The 20484-nt window shown below is 42.4% G+C and overlaps 1 protein-coding gene across 1 annotated transcript; it reads left to right on the top strand.

Moving 5' to 3' along the window:
* Positions 1–73: 73 nt before the first annotated feature.
* On the top strand, positions 74–20148 carry LOC126056736 (uncharacterized). The gene is made up of 4 exons (XM_049850612.2): positions 74–430; positions 1710–1954; positions 16606–16702; positions 17267–20148. The coding sequence occupies exons 1-4, from the start codon at positions 277–279 to the stop codon at positions 17443–17445; spliced, it is 675 nt and encodes a 224-aa protein (XP_049706569.2). The 5' UTR covers positions 74–276; the 3' UTR covers positions 17446–20148.
* Positions 20149–20484: the final 336 nt, after the last annotated feature.

The following is a 20484-nucleotide window of genomic DNA, read 5'->3' as shown; positions in this document are numbered from 1 at the left end:
GCTTCCTAACTAGCACTGTATTAAGTATAAGTTAAGTAAATAGTCTATGCCTTTGCTGATGACTCTATTCTCTTTGATTGTCTATGATTAGTTGTTGTCAGTGGGGCGAGCGTGGAGGTCGTGTGATTTGAATTTCATTTCGATTTATTTTCTGCAAGCCCATTTCCTAAAAGTTGTTATTTTTTAAATAAACCGATAAAACCTAGTTTGCATATTTAAATTTAATAATTAGCTATATCGTTGTCATTTAATAATCGCCACTTTTTTACCGTCAATATGCAAGAGACCGTTACAAACGCTAACGAAAGAAAATCCTTGTTTTCTTCGTTTTTGGAGGTTCTGGAGATTCGAGAGAAACAGGCTCAAGCAGACAGGCAGCTGCAGGAAGAAAAGTATCTGAGAAGGACCCAGAGAATCTATGATTTTCACGGTAAATGGCTTGCGCCAATTATCATTTATCTTGAGTAATACAACTGCTTGTTTTGAATGTTAATCGCCTATTTTATATTGCATAGTATAATTACAAATCAGGTTTATAAGTTCCTATAAACATGTTTTATACATTGAAGCTCATAACATGTTAATAGCAGCTATATAAAAAAAGTAAGTCAAAACGTTATCTAATTACTAATTTAAGTATCAGATGCTTTAATAATAGTTTTATCAAAAGGAGTTTTCAATTTCATTAAAAGCAACATTGTGAAGCCAAAAAACATTGTGGACATTTCCTATAGAGTTGTAATAAAGCCCAAATATTGTAGTGAGCTTTTGTTAAGTCAGATTTAATTGTTGTTAATGCTGTAGCTGTTGGTGCTGCTATACATCCTACTTCCTACTACTATTATAAATATGAGTTTGTGAGAATGTATAGATGTATGTTTGTTATTCTTTCATCCAAAAACGGCTGGACAGATTTGGTTGAAATTTTTGTATATAGATAGGTGATACCCTGGATTAAAACATAGGCTAATTGTTATGAACACACCAGGCGGGTGAAGCCGCAAGCAGAAGTGTATAAATAAATTCAAACGGCTTATAATGAAATGTTACAGTCTGTGAGGTGACTACCTTCTGAACTTTAATAGGGCTTTGAGCATTACATTCTGAATAAAAAAATATTTGTGATACAGGTAAACATTTCAGGAAAAATAAATGAGGATTAACATTTTAGCTTGCCATCTCCATTGCAATGATTTTATGTACTTTGATTATTTCATATTAATCTCCTCTTTCATTAAAGTTTTATGGAGTTGTTTTTTAATAGCAGTACTATTTGTTGTAAGAGAAGAGTATGAAAGTGACCTTTTTTATTTTCCTCTCTCAACTTATGCAACTGCTGCATCCAACCATTATCAAGTAAATTCTGTTCAAAAGTAATTATTTGGTACAGTAACCAATTAGATTAACAGTATTTCATATTTTTGAGAAAACTCTATAATAAGGTACATATACCTTAATTTTATTTAATTAATTTAATATTTGATAACTGTTATTCTATAACAATAATAATCTGCATGAAATAAATGATTCATAGTGTTATTTTTGAGATGAATGATTAAACATGATTTTACTTAAATTGAAACATTACTTAAATAGTATATTTAGGCAAAAAAACATGTATTTACCGAAAAGTCAGGTGGTGATGGTAACAGTATAGTAGGTATCTAGAGTGGTGTGGGTCAGGTAGCATGAGAGCGTGCGTGTTGCAGAGCGGCAGCGGCGCGAGGCGGCGGAGCTGCGGCGCTGCCTGGACTACGTGTCGCAGCACGCGCACGTGCTGGAGAGCGTGCTGCGCGGCGCCGGCGCGGCCGACGCGCCGCTCAGCGCCTGCCTGCTGCGCCAGGCCGCCGCGCTGCAGCGCTGCATGGCGCAGTGCGTCGCCAACGCCAGCCGCATCCGACACCTGCTCGCCGCCACGCACCAGCCGCAGATGGACACCATGCTCGCCAAAATGGTAAGTATTCAACCCATAGCTCGTTCATTCATTACTCATCACAAACTGAACAATCATAATAATAGTAATGGCGTCCGAGCCGATTGTTGCCGATGGCGGCTGTTCTCATATCAGGAGAGTAGCCAGCTACGCAGGTCATGTTATAGTGCACGAGCACCTGCCCGGATAGGAGAACTCTCTATTTCTTCACTCTCACTCTCTCTAGCCCGATGAGAAGGCAATCCAACGCGACCGGAGAGAGATCAGCGGTAGGACCGATATTAATGTGGTCTCTGATGCACAGGTGTATCTATCACCACCTTCCAGACTTCGGGCTGCTTTTTAGGGTTCCGTACCCAGAGGGTAAACCGGGACCCTATTGTTTTCGCTCCTCTGTCCGTCCGTCCGTCCGTCTGTCACCAAGCACGTACCCAGATTTTTTTGTCGGGGGGGGTCCAGGTCCAGGCAAATGATTAAGGTATCGCGTAAATGGATACTTAAAATTAAAAGAAAATTGTTTCCACAAATTATTTAATGCATATCTCGGTAATATAAGACAATATTATAACGTTAAATTTAAACGTCTTGGTCTTAAGGACATTTGGTGTAAAACGTCGTCTACTGAAAGAATCTGAGTTGAATGGGCTGACATCAATACCAATATTTGGCACTGTACTTACTACTGAGGGATTTATTTTATGGGTTGCATCTATTTTCGGGAGGGGTCCGGACCCCTCGGACCCCCCCCCCCCTGGGTACGTCCTTGTCTGTCACCAGGCTGTATTTCATGAACCGTGATATTTAGAGAGTTTAAATTTTCACAGATGATGTATTTCTGTTGCCCCTATAACAACAAATACTGAAAACTAGAATAAAATAAATATTTTGGGGGGCTCCCATAAAACAAACGTGATTGTTTTGCTCATTTTCTAAACAATGGTACGGAACCCTTCACGCGATTCCGACTCGCACTTTTCCGTTTTTTTTTTTTAAGTTTCTTAAACCCACAACGCAATTTCGGACCGACCCGGGAATCAATGACCACTAGCCCAACGCAGTACATACCTATATGTATATCCTGTGCAGCTGACTGATCTCCTTATGTGAGAACAGCTGCCGTGGCTGACCATTATCATTATTTGTTTTGATTCAGGGCTACTTCCCACTGCCAGGTTATTAACTATTTGATATTTAATGTAAAAAGAGTGAGATGAAACCGTAATAATAACGTGGTAAATTTTGCACCACATGTGATTTCACCAAAAAAACCTTATGAGATACAAAAAACTTTTTTTGTGTTATGGTATTCCAAGTTACATAATATTTACACAAGAGGTTTGCCTGGTTCTCGAGGAATAATTACAATGCACAAGCACACTTTGAATCGTAGTTGCTGGTATTTTTTTTTAGATATATCTTAACAGTAGCGATCATAAAGAGAGCACACACTTCACGTTTGAAGCAATTGGCACAAGCGGCTCGAACATGTAAATATTTACTTATCAGAACATTTCACAATTCCATCCTCGGCTAATATAATGGACGTGGTGAGGTCTGATCAATTGTGCAACAGCTCTCTTATCATTCGTAGGTGAGTTGTTTACAGCGAGTTATTTGTGTGTTGTATAGGTATATCGGTGCAGCTTCTTCCAGTGCGCTTTGCTGCAATCTTTAGCAAACACCTCGCGCGTGCCGCACACCGCGGTGCCGCACGACGTGTGCTCACGTCATTACACGGACTGGTTGTGTGCTTATATCATCGCCGTCGGGTTAACGAAGCTCTGCGGTATGACGCTATCGTGTTGCGTTGTCGCTGCGTGCAGCCTGTGCTATGCCAGTTTACGATAAACACACAATGACATCTTTTTATACAGGTCATAACATGTGGAAGTCTCATTTCCTTCTTTCCATTTTACATTAATAACTACAAAGTTACGTTATACTATTCAGATGCCCCCTGTGTATAAACGAGTTGTGTATAAACGTGAGCCACAGTTGGTCTTCGCAACGCTGATGTTTATCGTTGTGCCACAATTATTCCTACATAATAATATGTCCAGAACCAAACGAGGTGTAAACTCGTCAAGTCCGCATGACGCCTCTTAATCCTAATGATCTGTTTAGAGAGTAGGTCAATCACTTGCGATAGCGTCGATATCTCACCGACATCTATTCGCTGTTTGGTGCGATAAGATACGACATGTAGGTCATGCGTGTGAATTAGACAAAATTTTGAATATCAGCACCGCGTCGTGTGGTAACGAGCCTGTCGGCTCCGCGTGTGACGCGCATTGTGTCCGAGGTGTTGACTGCGACCTGGTTCTCATGCCCGCGATTGTTCCGCTGAATCCTTCGACACGTGCAACACGGCACTGAAGCAACCAGTAACAACGCTGCTGATGTCGCTGCAAATATGTATATTACACGATGATGAGGACTGGTCAAGTCAACGAATCAATATCTCTAGGCAGTCGGCAGTCGTAGACATTGAACCATTGGCATTTGCAGTATCCGGCGTTTTAGGGGCTGTCTTTTGTAGATTTGACGTTCAAAAAGTGCTGATTTTCAGCCTACTTTGAATGACTTTTGATTTTTTTTTTTATCACAAATAAAAGTTTCCAAGAAGAAACTAGCATGTAATTCTGTAAAAATGAACGCGATATAACCGGTCTCTACGCGGGCGAAGCCACGGGCTGAACCTAGTACCACAATATTCGGCATATAAGTTGTTACTAAGGGCGAGCGCGGCGGGCTGCGGCGGCGGCTCTCATCTCATGAAATATTCAGGGCGCCATAGACGGCGTTACGGATCCGCCCGAAGCTGGCAGCTACTGCTCTACCACGTGAACCACTGTGCGTCTTGTTATTTATAACATAATTACTGTTATTTTAACGTCAGTTTTTGTGAATAGTATTCACCTCGCAATTCGTGAGGGTACTTACATACACCAAATTGTTTCCGCGTCTACCAAGGACCGACAAGATTTAATTCACAGAAAACGCGTAATTGTGTGTACACGCCCTACATACATTTGTTACACTACATACATTGTTTACACTCGATTAAGCATTCCATTTTTCGATATAAATGAATTTCTTCAATTTATATTTGAACTACACTCTTCCCGGGTGTTGCAAAAGCTCAACATGAAGTCGGATCATCGTTAAATTAAGTTGATCACGGACAATAAATTGTATTACATAAGAAATTGTCAACGTCAAATTATATGATTGGATGCAATTGCATCCGTTCCTATTTCAGTCATTTCGTGATGTGATAATATTTCGTTTTCCGCAGATCACTCGCGCCCAGACAAAAAAAATCCATCTAGGTTTTAAGCTATACGACTGAATTGCTGAAGGAATTCAGTAAGATAGCTTTACAGGAATTCATTTGAATAGCCGACTTGAGAGTCATCGTACCTCGCCCTAATTTCAAAACTTGCAATTCGATATCCTAATAAAAGGCTACTTATTAAACGCACAGCGCAAGCGCATAAAAATTACATAATAGCCTTCGTCAAAAATGGAAATCGTAAATGGACTATCCATTTACGATTTCCATATTTCTAACACTGAAAATCAGGCCAGAAGCTCCTTCAAGCACCTTCGATATGTTTGCTTTTGACTTACAGAACAACCATATTTTACTGGACTGTGCGACACAAGGGAGAGCACATATTTATAGCGACTTGCGATACTATATGCTCGTCAGTCATTGCGTGCTGCTAACAAGAGCATGAGCCGCTCAACTCTTACGATGATTAATATCTATCGTCATATAGATGGAGTCGTAGATTTTATTATCTTTTGTAGCAAATATTTGAGTGTTAGTGCAAGAGTGCGCCGTGCGATTGACACCAGTCGACCCAACACAGCTATTGTCTCATGCTACTTTTTATACCGTCTCATGATTTGTTATTGCCTAAGTATACGTATTTTGCGGTTCACTGTTTCAACCAACTTCCCAAAAGGAGGTTCTGTATTTAACCGAAGGTCAATATTAAGTTTTTGTCAGAATGTTTTCATTTGTATCGTACTCGTTTAACGCCTGTGACGACTTTTATTGGAACGAAGTTCAGAAATAGGGATAAGGATTGCTTGAGCGTAGCGAGTGATTCTAGGGGAAAATCCAGGATGAGTTGAAGGATTTAAAGGCACGAGGTGCAAAAAACTTTGCTCTCGTGTGCGTGGAATTTTTCACTTCAGCAGTTAGAACAAATTCCCGCCAAACATAGTTTGTTTTTGTTTGAGCTACTGAAGTGAAAAATCAATTCCTATTGGGATTCTTTGTTATGTACCCAGTTACTACATCATAATAGTGTTGTTTGTTAATTCCTGACGCTTACGCTGTGACTACGTCTTGTAAGTTGCGCTGGATACTGACAATAAGATTCGATGAACTGTATTGTGATTACACAACATGACGCGATGTTGTTGTACTTATACCCAGTCACATAAAGTGGCGATGAGGTTCACGAACTCTGAAATAAATAAAATTTATTAAAAGGCTTTTTTAAAATAAAATATTTTAGTAGTAGCCGGAGGACAGCGTGTTGCGTGTTTCTACTGCGACCCGCTGGTTCTCCTGAGAGTATCGAGCATTCCTTATTAACATAGAGTTATTGAATTGGAAACGCTCACAAATCACGACTCACGCAGACTGAAGTACTTGGCTACGTGGTGAACTGCGTGAGATATGGTTATGAGGAACTTAATAACTTCAAGTGCAAAGAACAAGGTGTTGCGTGTGCTGAGGTCGAATCGCTCAACTTTATAATGACATGAACGACCTTAAGGCCTAGCGCATACCGCTGGAAGCGCGTCGGGGCGCATTTGAAGACAACAGTTTAATATAAACCTTAACCACATTCCTTGACATGCGGTCTATCTACAAAAGATGCGCGCGCATGCTCTTCGATGCTCTCGCGCGCTTCCAGCGGTGTGCGCTGGGCCTATCGCGGCATGTTACAAGAGAGCTTTCGATACTCGTAGGAGACGTTTGCTAATTTACGTAAATCTACATATGTACATGTAAAATCAATAGCCAAATCTGTAGGATCCAAACTCGTTGTATTAAGAAACTAGCTTCTGCCAGCGGTTTCAAACACATCCCGTGGGAACTACTTCCCGTACCGGGATAAAAAGTAGCCTATAGCCTTCCTCGATAAATGTTCTATCTAACACTGAAAGAAATTTTCAAATCGGACCAGTATGTTCCTGAGATTAGCGCGTTCAAACAAACTCTTCAGCTCTTCAGCTTTATAATATTAGTATAGATATGTGTACGTATAAGTCATATGTATATTTATTAAGATTCATCATGAAAGAAACCAGATCTTTCTAAGATGCAATTCAGTTAAACAAAGTGAACATTTGAATGGGCTTGACGATCGTGTACTAGAACTGAATATATATGAAATAGATTACTTCAGTACCAGTACGGTGATTGTTTATCGTAGCTATGTGTATAGCAGCGTGCTCACCTGAAGAACGCTAAAGCCCCATCGTTGCCGTACTCGCCACCGCCACTTAAAGGGCTTCAGCTCCCCCTGGGAACCTATACATTGATGTTGCGGTCACATGACACCAATAATCGCTAATGAGCTCAACTGCTTGCCCTGGATCCAGCGCGGCTTCCCGTTCTACCAAATGTAAGCATAAACAAGAAGCACAAGCTACAGAAAGATGTAGGCGGTGATCTCATTTGCCCCTTTGTCGTCGACTAGGCTATCCGTCCGTATGTACAACACTAGTATTGAGCACAAGAGCCAGCGAGAACCATGATTGCTGAAATCGCTCAGATATGGTACTAGACCTCTCGAAGAGTCGACACGTTCTATAATAAAATATCAATGAGGTGTGTCTGCTTGTCGATAATTAAATTTGTGTCAGTGTCGGGTGCCATATAATAAGGTCGTACAGTTTGTCGACCTGGTTGCGGTGGCCGGCGGACGACGACCCTCATTACGCTATATGGCTGATTACCTTTGTTCCAGAGCGGCCACGATCAGGGTCAATTCAGCACATTCTCCGGCACGTTGACTCAGCTGCCGCAGATTGTACTCTTACACTTGATTAACTAACCGGAATAAATTATACTCCGGAATTGTTTCAAGTGCACCTCAATTTTTATATCACTGGAGGTGCGTAATACGCTTAATAAAATAAAATGAACTCAGATGAGAATGATGTGGGATTATAAGGAAATATGAAGGCCTCTCGATGTTGCGCAACTTTGATCAGTGCGTGCTTCCTCCCTGGTGACCCTTTCGCCAGTGAAGCACGACACGCACGTGTCGCCCGCGTCACGGCCGCGGGCTTGTTGGCTTCCACTATAAACTTCGGTTATTTTGTAAAAACACCCAAAGCAGGTACACATTTCGACTAGATAAACAGTTAGGCGATAGAAATGATTCATCGGTAGCTGCTTTTCTGGGTATTTTTACTTAGCAACCGCTCAGGATCTCTATTGGAATCAAATTCGGTCGGTTCTAAAGTCATAGAATGTGCTGTGTTTGTCACTCAAAGTTTTATTTTTCACTAGTGACCCGCTATACTTACTAACATATAAACCTTCCTCTTTAATCCCTCTATCTATTAAAAAATCGGTTGCGTAGTTTTGAAGTTTTAAGTGTGCAAAGGGACACGGGGACAGAAAAATCGACTTTACATATTTTATACTATGTAGTGATAAAACTCTGTACGTTTTTTGTGTGTTTGAACATTTTAGTCAGCAAGTTAAACGCAACAATTTAAACTAGCCAAGTGCTATTTAAAAGCTCGAAATTGAAAGAGTCAAGTAAGGTACCGTATTATATCACGTCTTTGCATATCATCGTAGCTGCGGATGCTCTTTGAAGTTAGTGCAGCCATCGTCGGAGGCGATAGTTCGATGGGATTTCGCGTTGATGGGCGACATTGAGCGGCGATGCGGCATCAGTGACCCGCGATGAAATCACACGGCCCGCCAATTACCGCGCGTTATCCAATTGAGCGCGCGCTTCACAATTATGACCTTAATGCGTTAATGCCACCTCCTGCACACCTTGGACGCTCGGGGTCGCCCGGCAACACCTCGTATCATGTGCTGGCTGGTGCCAGCGAAGGATTCCGCCGTGCTCCTTGCCTCTTATCTCCTGAATCTAGAATCATAAATATATTGCGAACTAATAACGTAAGCTACTAATTAAATCCAACATATTATGTTCACAAGTACACATCATTCCATTCGGGACCTTCGGGAAACTTCTTTCTAAGCTTATTAAATCGATAAGCGAGCTGACTATCCCGTTATACTTGTTGTAATTTTTAATAAACTTGTAACATCAAATAGATTTACTGATCGTGTGCTTAGAGCTGCGGGATTGTTCGAAAGAGTTGCCGTTCACCGCGGCCCTGGTACGTAAAGGGCTCAAGAAGGTACATTGTGTTTTATTCAATAAGAGTCTGGTTATATTTTATATTTTTTGCACACTTATTTGCAAGCGACCGCGTACCTTTCCTCGCAGAAGTCGTGTCACGGTCTGCGGCGCGGCGCGTCTTGTAACATTACATTTTCCGCACGGACGCAGCTCGCTTACCGGTAATCTAATACACGTACACACTAATGACGAGTTGTTATCTGTTTGAAAGGTGAAAGTTACCAAAAAAGTCCTCAATTCTAGACATATCTATCATTTGATATCATTTAGATATCACAGACGTTCTAATGTAAACATATTGGTTTCATAGGTCAAAATTCTTAAATATCAGGCATGGTCGAGTGACGTGAAGTCGCGATTAAATCGAGAATAATGAAAGTCTCCATAGTGTCCGGACATTGTAAGCTACCAGGGCGAGTAGATACTCTGCTGGGATTCTTAGCACCTCGTCACTCCCTTGACCGCTGTCGTAGCCAAGATTAACCGAGCCGCCGCGCCGGGGACTAGAGGCCGTTTTGTGGTTTTCATTACGGGACAGTTGTCCATACTCACCGCGCTGGTGCTGCGTGTTGGTGAGCGCAGCGTAGAAAGGGATGTAATTTCCCACTTATTCTTGTGTGGTGGTTATAATGCCATCAGTCGGTCGCCAGAGCCTTGTCCGTTTTTAGTAGGGAGGTGAGGTCGGCAATGGGGCAGTATTATGTTTGTTTGCCTCCTTACACCCTTTGCAGTTGAGGAGAAGGGGTGTTGGGGGATACCAGTGCCCCTAGTGCTGTGTACTATGTATTTGAATAATCGTAGCTGTGGGTGAATCGTACCGAAATATCTCAAAATGCTCAAAAATAGCCCTCGATGAACAACTTACAGAACGAGGTGCAGCACAAGTGCTGATTGCGACGTTGTAAATTACCGTACTCTGGATTATCACGAACAAATATTTGTCTGATTTAATGTCGCCTAAATCATTTAGGTTCACAGATATGTACGACCACCTTCCTATGTAAATTTTTATATGATTTAGATCTAGTAAGTGTTAAAACGGCACTGGTAATCATTAAGTGCTAGAGGATCCTTTCGGGACCATCAAGAAAGTTTAAGTACAGTGCGATGGACGTCTGCTACCGGCTAGTTGAGCACCTAGTCAACATCAAAGAGATAATAAAGACCCAGCTGTAGGTACAGGGCGTGTGAATAGCTAATGTTCACTGAACGGTAGGTGTGCCATACATACGATGTCATCGCCTCATCACAATAGAATCTAAAATAACGGGAAAAAGTGTAACAATAAAACAATCGCTCGCTTCGATCTACACAATGATAATAATCTAGTACTTATATAGGGATTTGCATCCAAATAGAAATTCACTTTCTAATGAGTGCGGTGGCATTGTACGCGGATTACGGTAATGATAGAGAAAGTGGTGGCGCGCAGGACGCGGCTCGAGCTCACGCGCGCCTTTATTCTCAGCAGGGCTATAAATGAAAATAAAGAGGCAAACGAAAATGTCGAACTAAAATGACAAACGTGATAACGAAACATGTGTTTCCATTTGGACCCACTTCTGTATTTGCAATAGTAAGCCATTGATGTACAATATCAATGTAGTGAGCTAACAAATCATATGAGTTGACGTCAGAGGCGGTCATCAAATATCGAGTCTCGCCTCACCTCTGGGGCTCGTATCAGCTATCAGCTATTGATAATGTCACCATGTTATTAATTTTGTTTACACTAATATTGTGATTGTTGTCTGGTCTCAATTCATTCAAGAGATTAAAGTACAATACTTAATAATGATAAAGTTGTTTATCTAAGTATATTTAGTATTTTACTTGTTGGATTTCCGTCCTATGGGGCTATTTAAAAGGAAAAGGGAGTTCACCTGTGCTTGCGTAAATGTGGTCCTACGCAGCTGGCTGATTTCCTTATACATCTATAAAAACTAGGCGCCTGGCGCGGCGTCCAGCGCTCTCGCATCCTTCAGCTTTCTCGAGAGTGCCGGCGACCCACATACGAACCCGACTGGTAGATACGACCGGCTCCGCCGCCTACAAATCTCAACAATTTATTGACTATCATAAATAATGGCCTTATAGGCCCTAACTTAGGGCCTTTCCACAAGCATACGGTTGCCGAATAAACGGCACGGTTCCGTGACGTGCTAGACCTTTCACTTGCACACGGTTTACGCCGTGGTCGCCCCGTGGCCGGCAGCGGCGAGAAGCGATGGCACAGAGGGGCCCTAGCATTATTGAGGATTGCATTACATAGAACATTTGGCACATATGTATTTTGTAACAGGTGCGAGGCGTGACGAAAAAATAATGATTCTAATTAGTCCGTCTTTTATATTACCAAAAAATATTGACGCGTATTTTTAGGGTTCCGTACCCAAAGGGTAAAATGGGACCCTATTGTTTTCGCTCCTCTGTCCGTCCGTCCGTCTGTCACCAGGCTGTATCTCATGAACCGTGATAGTTAGAGAGTTGAAATTTTCACAGATCATGTATTTCTGTTGCCGCTATAACAATAATTACTGAAAACTAAAATAAGTAATTTGGGGGGCTCCCATACAACAAACGTGATTTTTTTGCTCGATATCGATAACGGAAACAGGTACATAGTTGCTTGAAATATTCACAGAATATGGAATGTATTATAAATTATGGAACGTTTTATAAATAATGGTACGGAACCCTTCGGGCGCGAGTCCGACTCGCACTTGGTCGGTTTTTTGTATTTTATTTTAACGAAACATAAAATTCGCTAAGATATAAGGAATTAAAGGTAGGGATTGGGACGTAACACATAATTAAAATGTGTCAATTTTTTTGGGCTGTTAAAAAGTCAGACTACTGAATTACATGTTTTAATTCGTTATGCCTATTACAGTTTTCTTGGCTTTAAGCGAGCGTTCGTGTTAAGGGTGAGTATAGACTACAACATACTCTCGAGCATTTCCGTGTAATGTAACATTCTAGCGAATGGTACAATACAGGCAAAAGCTCAGTCTCCAAAGCATTTCCATGTCATGTAAGGTGGATTTACATGAAAAGAACATGGAGCTAGAGCTAGAACAAGAGCATTCTTTCGTGGTCTTTTAGTGTAAACAAAAACTCGTAGTCAGCGTTTACATCAAACGAACAAAGAGCTAGAGCTAGAACAAGAGCATTCTTTCGCTAGAACACAAGAACGCTTTGAAAAGACAGCTCAGGGGCGCGAGCACGTTCGAACACGCAAGAACGCTCTAAGTAACTGTTCGCGCGCTCTAGCGGCGTTTACATCAAGCGAGCGAGCATTCTTAGAATATTCCATAGAAACTTTGCGAACGCACTCAGAACAACGAAAGAATGCTCTACGCCTGTTTACACTAAAATAATTTGACATAGTGGGGATAGAATGAGCATTCGCTCGTCTCATGTAAATCCACCTTAACGTTCGTGCGAATGCTCGGCGTTATGTTACGGGTAAATGCTCACAGTGAGCGAGTCTTTCGTCCCTCTCCTTCCGCGTCACCCCGCAACCGCGCATCGCCCGCACTTGACTCGACGAAATGTTACAGCAATACGCTCGACGAAATGTTACACCAATATGCTCGTTGGTTTGTAACAAACAGGCGAGCGTGCTCGATGTTTTGTTCGTAAAAGGATGATACACTAGCTAGAACATCTCATAGAGCGGCTCGTTGTTCTGTTGCAAGTAGGGCTGCCATCTCGAATTTCGCCAAACCCGGACAAACATTTAAAAAACCAGGACATTTGGCGTAAATCGCATTTTTCCCCCGAACCTCATTTGTAATCCCTTTACTATTAACATATACTTAAATTCAATGAGGTGCTTCCTTACATGAAAAGTGTCCGGGTTTTCCCCGGACACTTCTTGAAACCCCGCCCGGACGGCCCCCGGACGGCCTCCAAACGAGGACAAATCCGGGGAAACCCGGACGGATGGCAGCCCTAGTTGCAAGTAAATGTTGTAGTGTAGTCTATACTCACCCTGGGTTCATTTTCAAACTCAGCTATCACCTTTCAGATATTGTAGGTGCTTATAACAGTAGTTATGGATTTCTTTGTAGGGGTGATTATCCTATTTATATCCTACTAATATTATAAATGTGAAAGTTTGTAAGCTGTATAAACAGATGGCTGGATGGCTGGACGATTTGGTTGAAATTTGGTATGGAGATAGGTGATCAACACACCACGCGGGCGAAGCTGCAAGCAAAAGCTTGTCTATTATGTAGTAACTGAGTAATCGCGGTTCCGTTTTTCGACCGTGTCAATGTGAAATCGTCTATGCAAGTCAGTCAATACTTAAAAGACGGGCGTCGCGTCGAAACCGTGTTTACAGTGGTCAAGTGGTCAGTGCCGTGACTGTATACATGTGAAAAGGGCATTACGGTGCCTACCCTTTCATTTATTGATCGGCGGCGTCTCGTGAAGGTTATCTGCATGTTAAGTTCCAATACGTAGTTACAGTACCAGCCATTTCAGCCCAGTGTGTCTCCGAACTCTTTTTTGTGAACTGTAACATATGTCCGTCCGTATATACCTGCGTGAGTCCTCCACCATCCATCATCATCCTCCGAGCCCATTTCCCAATCATGTTGGGGTCGGCTTCCAGTCTAACCGGATTCAGCTGGGTACCAGTGCTTTACAAGAAGCGACTGCCTATCTGATGATGCGTGAGTCCTCCACCCCTGCCTAATAAATGCTAATAATGCTGTAATACTTAGAATTGGTTTCTGGCGTCACTCGCGTTTTGACCCGCGCAACGTTCAATGACAACAAAAAGTGTTGCACGAATTTTACAAGTTATGGATGTTACCGAAATATGACGCGAGCCTGCAGGCTGTAAAGAAGCTGGCTTAATTACTCCTCACTTACGGTGATTACTGTTCGGCTCGTATTCGGCACATACCTAATTAAATCACTAGAGGGGTTGACCTCTGAATAAACTAAGGATAATTAATAATTAGCCTTTATGTGATTCATCCTGCAGGCTATTAAATCAACGATATTGCAGGTCAGGGTCCTCTATGAAGTCCCCAAGCAGGTGAGGCGCGGATGCTCATGTCCAGACAGGCCGACTGGAGAGCGGAGTGGAGCTTCTGCGAGAGGCGCGCGAGGCGGCGCGGTGCAGCGACCGCGCGCCCGACCCTGACCGTCACGTCAGCTCTATTTATACGCGGTGCACATCGGTCGCTAGGCGCCCCACTTACCTCACTACATCGCCACATCTAGCCTACTAGGAACTTACACCGCACGTCCCACCACACAATAGTGTTTATGTTTACACCGAACCCTATCAAAAGACGACTACATTTGATAGGTATTTAAAAAAAAAAACTTCCAGAAACAGTTAATCGGCACAGAATAGGTACATTAAGAAAACCTAGGCCATAGCATTGGTAATATGACGCTTTACGTTCCCTGCGCACGTGTGTTGGGGTACGGCACGTAACAACGCTATTCACGTGGGGACTCGCGGCGCGGCGGTCTTCGTGTAATCGGTTTCGTGTAAGTACAAGGCAATGTTTATTCGCTGGCTGAGATATCCTTGTACTTGGAGATTATCCAATCACACAAGATACGGCTTGGTGAAGTGCCTTCTGTACGACCCGATATCTCCTTTCACGAATGGCTGCGCAGTTGCACTGAATTCCGAATGAATTTAACTTGTCGGGTAATTTTTCGTATAAGGCACCAGCGTTGACACAAGGGGGGATGTGACTCGGCGGAACAGGCTGTAGGTACTGTCTACCGGCTCTAAATTCTCCTCCTTGGTTGATGACGATATTTATGTTTACTTCACGACTTACGTTTCACCGGTACGTTGTTATAACTCTACTGCTACATCACATGATTTCGATATTACATCTTCATATTATTTAAGTGAGCGCGATTGTTATACGCCCGAGTACCGACAGTCTTTAATAAACATATAAACAATTCTAAAATTAGGGCTACGTGATTAAGTTGTATTTTAATAAACGCATCGAAAAAGTTACCTGGATAAAATATAGGTAGCCTATGTTACTCTGGAAGAGTGTAGCTTTCTAAGAGTGAAATAATTTTTCATTCTTCGGTTCAGTAGTTTTGGAGCCTTTAGGATATACCTAAACAAACAAAAATTGTTTCCTCTTTATTATATTAGTTTAGAAGTATAGATATCTGAACTGCTGTGTTCTTGCGATCCAAGCTGTGCCTGGAGGAGTTATGCCCAATTCGTCATTTTTGTGATTTGGCATCCATAAAAAACGTGTCTCAGTTTGTCATTCGATAAAATATTTTATTTTGCTTAGTCTCAATTCGTCATCCGTACTTTATTTTGTAAAAAGTACTGTTAACAAAAAAAGCTTTACAATATTGTAATACTTTTTTTATTATTTATGATGGTTATGTTTTTTCCGAATATGGCAAACCGTTTTAATAAAATCGCGATTTCAACGGCGTCACACAACGCACGGCCAAAACCAAAATACCAGGACGCATAAATCAGATGAAATATACCAATCAACGAGTGTCCATGGAACTTCCCACTAGGACCGCATAACGTACAGGAGTATAGCAGTCAAGAGTGTCAGGATTTAACATTTTATATACGAATTGTAGATAAACATACCAATTTACACCATGTCGATGAATTGTATTTTATGTATCAACCAATTTTTTGAAAAGAAGACTAACTGAAAAGTTCTGTTTATCCGAACAAGGTCCATTTAAAAAAAAAAACTGGAGTATGTGCAACACAACTGCTGAATATATTATAATTATTTTTGTTAATTAAATTTTATATTTATTTTCTTGTTTGTGAATGTTTTTATGTAGGTATACAATCTCTTTGCTAGTTATGGGCTCCTGGTACTTTTGTTACCGGTACAAAAAGTATCGAGTCACATTTTCGGGTTTATAAAATGCCCATGTTGTCTTCACCTGTGTTTTAAAGTAAATTTTATTATATTTATGTGAGAGCTATTAAAACCTTTACCTACATCGAAGTTTTACATTTATTTCTTCTTACACTTTAATTTTATTTCTGACGGTACTCTGATACGTGAAATTTTATGCGGGTGACGAAACGAAACTCAAAATTATAATTATTTATTTTGCTCGAATGACCAATTGGGATTTGGTGTATGGAAAAAATAGTTGGTGACCAATCGGTAGTAATGACAAATTGGGTATAACTCCGTGGAGCACACAGTCGCGATGAGTGTCGTGGCTGAATGCGTCGCTTGTGTGCAGGAGGCGGAGCTGAGCACGTGGACGGCGTTCCTGCAGCGCGCCGTGGACGCCACCTACAACACCGAGGTCGTCATCGACAACCTGCACAACATCATCGGTGAGCACAACCACGTCCACTCACCCTCCTCTATGCATAGATCGAACACGCGCTTTGAACTTTGCATTATGCCGCTTGTACGACCAATGAAAATGTTAAGTGTCGCGAGCCCTTTGTCTAAATCACAAAATGGCATTGGCGCGCGACACGACACCACCCGTAAAACATTTATGAGAGAGACAAACGAGGCCCGCCGAGGTGTTGCCATGCCGCATGCCGGCGCGTGGGGGTTTATTGCTCTGCTAAGGTCCGCGTTTCCCGTGACATAAGTTCGTGATTTTATCTGCCACCATACGGGTTTCATTTATTGATGATATAATGTACATTATACATCGCATCATGCACCTATTTTTAGATTGCTGTATATGAGTCTGACGTTGTATCGTTCGTATCTGCTTCACTAAATAATGCAATTAGCATATTTAATAGCCAACGATTAATTCTTGGACGCTAACAGTGTGTTCACTTATGGCGGCACATAAAATGGATCGTGTCTCGGAGTCTCCTCGATAGGTGTATTATCGGCGCAGCGAGTGTTAACATATTGCGACGTGTGTTGTGCAGCCGAGCAGCGGCGCTGCGTGCGCGAGGTGTCGTCCAGCAGCGTGTTCACGTCGCTGACGGGCGCGGGCGCGGGCGCGGGCGCGGCGGGCGAGCAGGGCGGCGAGGCGGGCGGCGCGTGGTCGCCGCTGGACCGGCGCGCGCCGTCGCTGGCGAGCAGCACGCCCATCGCGCGCGACTAGCGCCGGCGCCGCGCCTGCTGCTTGTCTGCCCGCCGCCGCCCTCTACCTGTGTTCACGTCTATACCATGGTGCAGCATGCTGACTTAACAGAACGACCTGATGTTGATATCGTTTAGTTTAAACAAGTTCTCGAGAACATTGCCTACTGCTGCGCCCTCGACGGCGCTGCCTGGCTAGTGAGGTGCGGGCGACGTCACGTCTATTCTTTTTGTATCGTTCAGTAGTTTATCAGCTAGGAGCAAGCAGCATTTGTGTTGTCAGTTTGGTCACACGAGGGACCCGGGTCGCAGAGGGCGCCGGTGTGTGCTGTGCTGTCGCTATCGTTCGATATAAATAGCGATAGCTCAGGCGACTATTGACGTGACGTCGATGCCGACCTTGCCGGATTCTAAATGATATTTTATGTTTTCGTAATGCATATAGGAAGTGCGCCAAACCGCCGCCACTCGACTCCTGCTGTAATATTTACAGCGAGAGGATCAGCGGCGTGGTAGTGTGCCCACTTGAAGCTCGAAATAAACGATTGCTTGTGAAGTAAGCGAGCGATAAGCCGTGACTCGAGTAGTTTATGTAATGAAACGTAAGAGTACAAATACCGCCATGTGTTGCCCGCAGCACTGCCTTATAGTGTGTGTTCAATTCGCGTCACTGCCCAATCTATCTAACATTATCTGCGCTCACGTTTGTTAACGTTACATTATAACTTTGTAATCGTATTCGCTTTTAAAGTTTTCGATAGTTGGTGATGTTTCGAAATCATTATTATAACTATAGTACTACTACAAAAGTGTTGTGTATAGGAGTTGGCAGTCGTGTCAGTGCTGCGACAGAGCAGCCCGCTCCACTATATGCTTGTCGTAGACCGCGCTTATATCCCTTGTACTCTTCAGTCGAAATATATTTTTCATTATTCGCTATTAGATAAAGGCCGAGTGAGTTCCGCCCTGGTGACGGTGGTATAGTTTCGATGGTGCTGTACTGGTACTGTACTCGTGGGTTGCCTTCTCTGCGCCGCACGCTGCCACACTCCTACTTGTAGGGTTTTGGATACTTTTTACCTAAGTCTAGATAGTAATATTCATAGACAACACTTAGGGCTGCCATCAACTTCCTCGCCGAAATAGACTATTGACGATGCGTCCATCAATCCGAATGGAGTGAACGTCTTCCAAAATCTTTTCGTTAATGTCATAAACGTATTCCGATCAAATGGACGTCTACCAGCTTTGTACTTACAAACGAATTGATCTCCATGTATCCAATCCAAAGGGCCTGGGGTATACATTTTATAGAGTACTATTTTCGAACTGTAATTGAGCCCAGTGCGCGTACGTCCAAATGAAAGTAAGTCAATGTGCCTGAAAACTGAAGCACGACCATAGGGACGTATTCCGTTAAGAAGCGTTCCAAGCAGACGTGTCGTCAATGGCAGGCTTTATACCCGGGTTTTACATTATCCAGCTTATTGAATATCCCAGATGTCCTCTACAGTGGAACAAGCCCGGTCTGATGGCAGCTCCAAGTGTACTCTATGTAGTGTTAGTGTTCGCTAATATAGATCTGATAGCACATGTCGACACACTGGCTGTCATCAGCAGATTTTGTGCTTCAAATGTGCTTCTAAATTAATATTTTTCTATTCCTTCACACAGACAGGCGATTTAATCGCATATAACGAGGATTAAAAATCCTCGTTAATTTATCCACTATTTCGAGTACTTTATTTTTGTAAGATCCTGCATTATCGCAACGGTACTATAATCTCAACGTACATGCGTGTGTTGTAGTGAGTAGGAGCGTGTCGGCCGGGGCTGCTGGCGCGGCTCATCTCTCGTTGTCGAGTGAGGCGCCTGTCTGTTTACACAGTATTGTTTGGATGTCAATGTATTACCAAATAAGAATGTATTCATTACGTAGGTATATAAAAGTTATTGTAACAAGAATGTGGCCAAATTTTTCTTAGTGTGGAGTGTACACGCTCGTCGGTCGTGTGCTTTGTCAAGCTTTACACTAATAATTTACATATAATGTAAATATCATTATTTGCCAACACCGAAGGTCATGTATTTTTATAAAAACGTTATGCTACATGAAATGATAGTTGAAGACTAGTTTTAATAAACAGATTATTGTAAATAGTATACATAATTAGTTCGTGCTCAGGCCCACGGCCGGCTTTGTGATATCACAACGAAGCATATACTTAATGTTAACATGAACTTGATCACTGAAGGGACCTTATCGTACTTGTTGTCAAACATCGTGTTGCTGTCGTTGTTTATACATGTTTATGCATTTATTGTGATCGTATCGCGCATTATTCAATACATATTACTCTTTTATTCAATTATATTAATATATTGTTATTAAATTAACGTAAAGAGAGAATTAGTGTTCGTGTTGACACCTAGTTGTAATAAAATTACTGTTGCTAATGAAATATGATGACGTCATGTTTGTCTGCTGTACTATATACAAGTTTCTTAAATGTTTTATCTTTATAAATTCTTATTAATGTTAAGAGGTTGTTGAGCAGACTGGAACGCCAAGCCTAGTACATGATGATGAGTGCAATGATGATACCGTACCGCCGCCGTGCCGCATGCTCTCTGCACCGGCACTCACATTCCACAACTTCACTTCGTATTTTGTGTATATTGTTCATGTAAATTAATAAACTGATTATTATTTGTAAATATATAATTTTATTTGTACCTTTTACACATCGACATTATACATTTGATTAAAACTCACAATAATTAATACGTTACAATAAGAACATAATTATATTCATTAATCAGACTCTGGTTGGCAAGGTAGCGCTTCGCCGTGCGCCGCGTGTCCCGGCAACTGTCTGTCCCTCCCGCCCGAGCTACAGGCGGCAACTGTCTGTCCCTCCCGCCCGAGCTACAGGCGGCAACTGTCTGTCCCTCCCGCCCGAGCTACAGCCGGCAACTGTCTGTCCCTCCCGCCCGAGCTACAGCCGGCAACTGTCTGTCCCTCCCGCCCGAGCTACAGCCGGCAACTGTCTGTCCCTCC

The sequence above is a fragment of the Helicoverpa armigera genome, chromosome 11 (genome assembly GCF_030705265.1).
Source record: "Helicoverpa armigera isolate CAAS_96S chromosome 11, ASM3070526v1, whole genome shotgun sequence".
Classification (NCBI taxonomy): domain Eukaryota; kingdom Metazoa; phylum Arthropoda; class Insecta; order Lepidoptera; family Noctuidae; genus Helicoverpa; species Helicoverpa armigera.
This window is presented reverse-complemented; position numbering and strand designations above follow the sequence as displayed.

What these genes read in the sequence shown, in the direction of transcription:
- LOC126056736 (XM_049850612.2), top strand. Translation starts at nt 277, where the DNA reads ATGCAAGAGACCGTTACAAACGCTAACGAAAGAAAATCCTTGTTTTCT. An exon ending in ACACCATGCTCGCCAAAATG is followed by an intron (nt 1,955 to 16,605) that starts GTAAGTATTCAA and finishes GCTTGTGTGCAG; the next exon opens with GAGGCGGAGCTGAGCACGTG. An exon ending in CAACCTGCACAACATCATCG is followed by an intron (nt 16,703 to 17,266) that starts GTGAGCACAACC and finishes TGTGTTGTGCAG; the next exon opens with CCGAGCAGCGGCGCTGCGTG.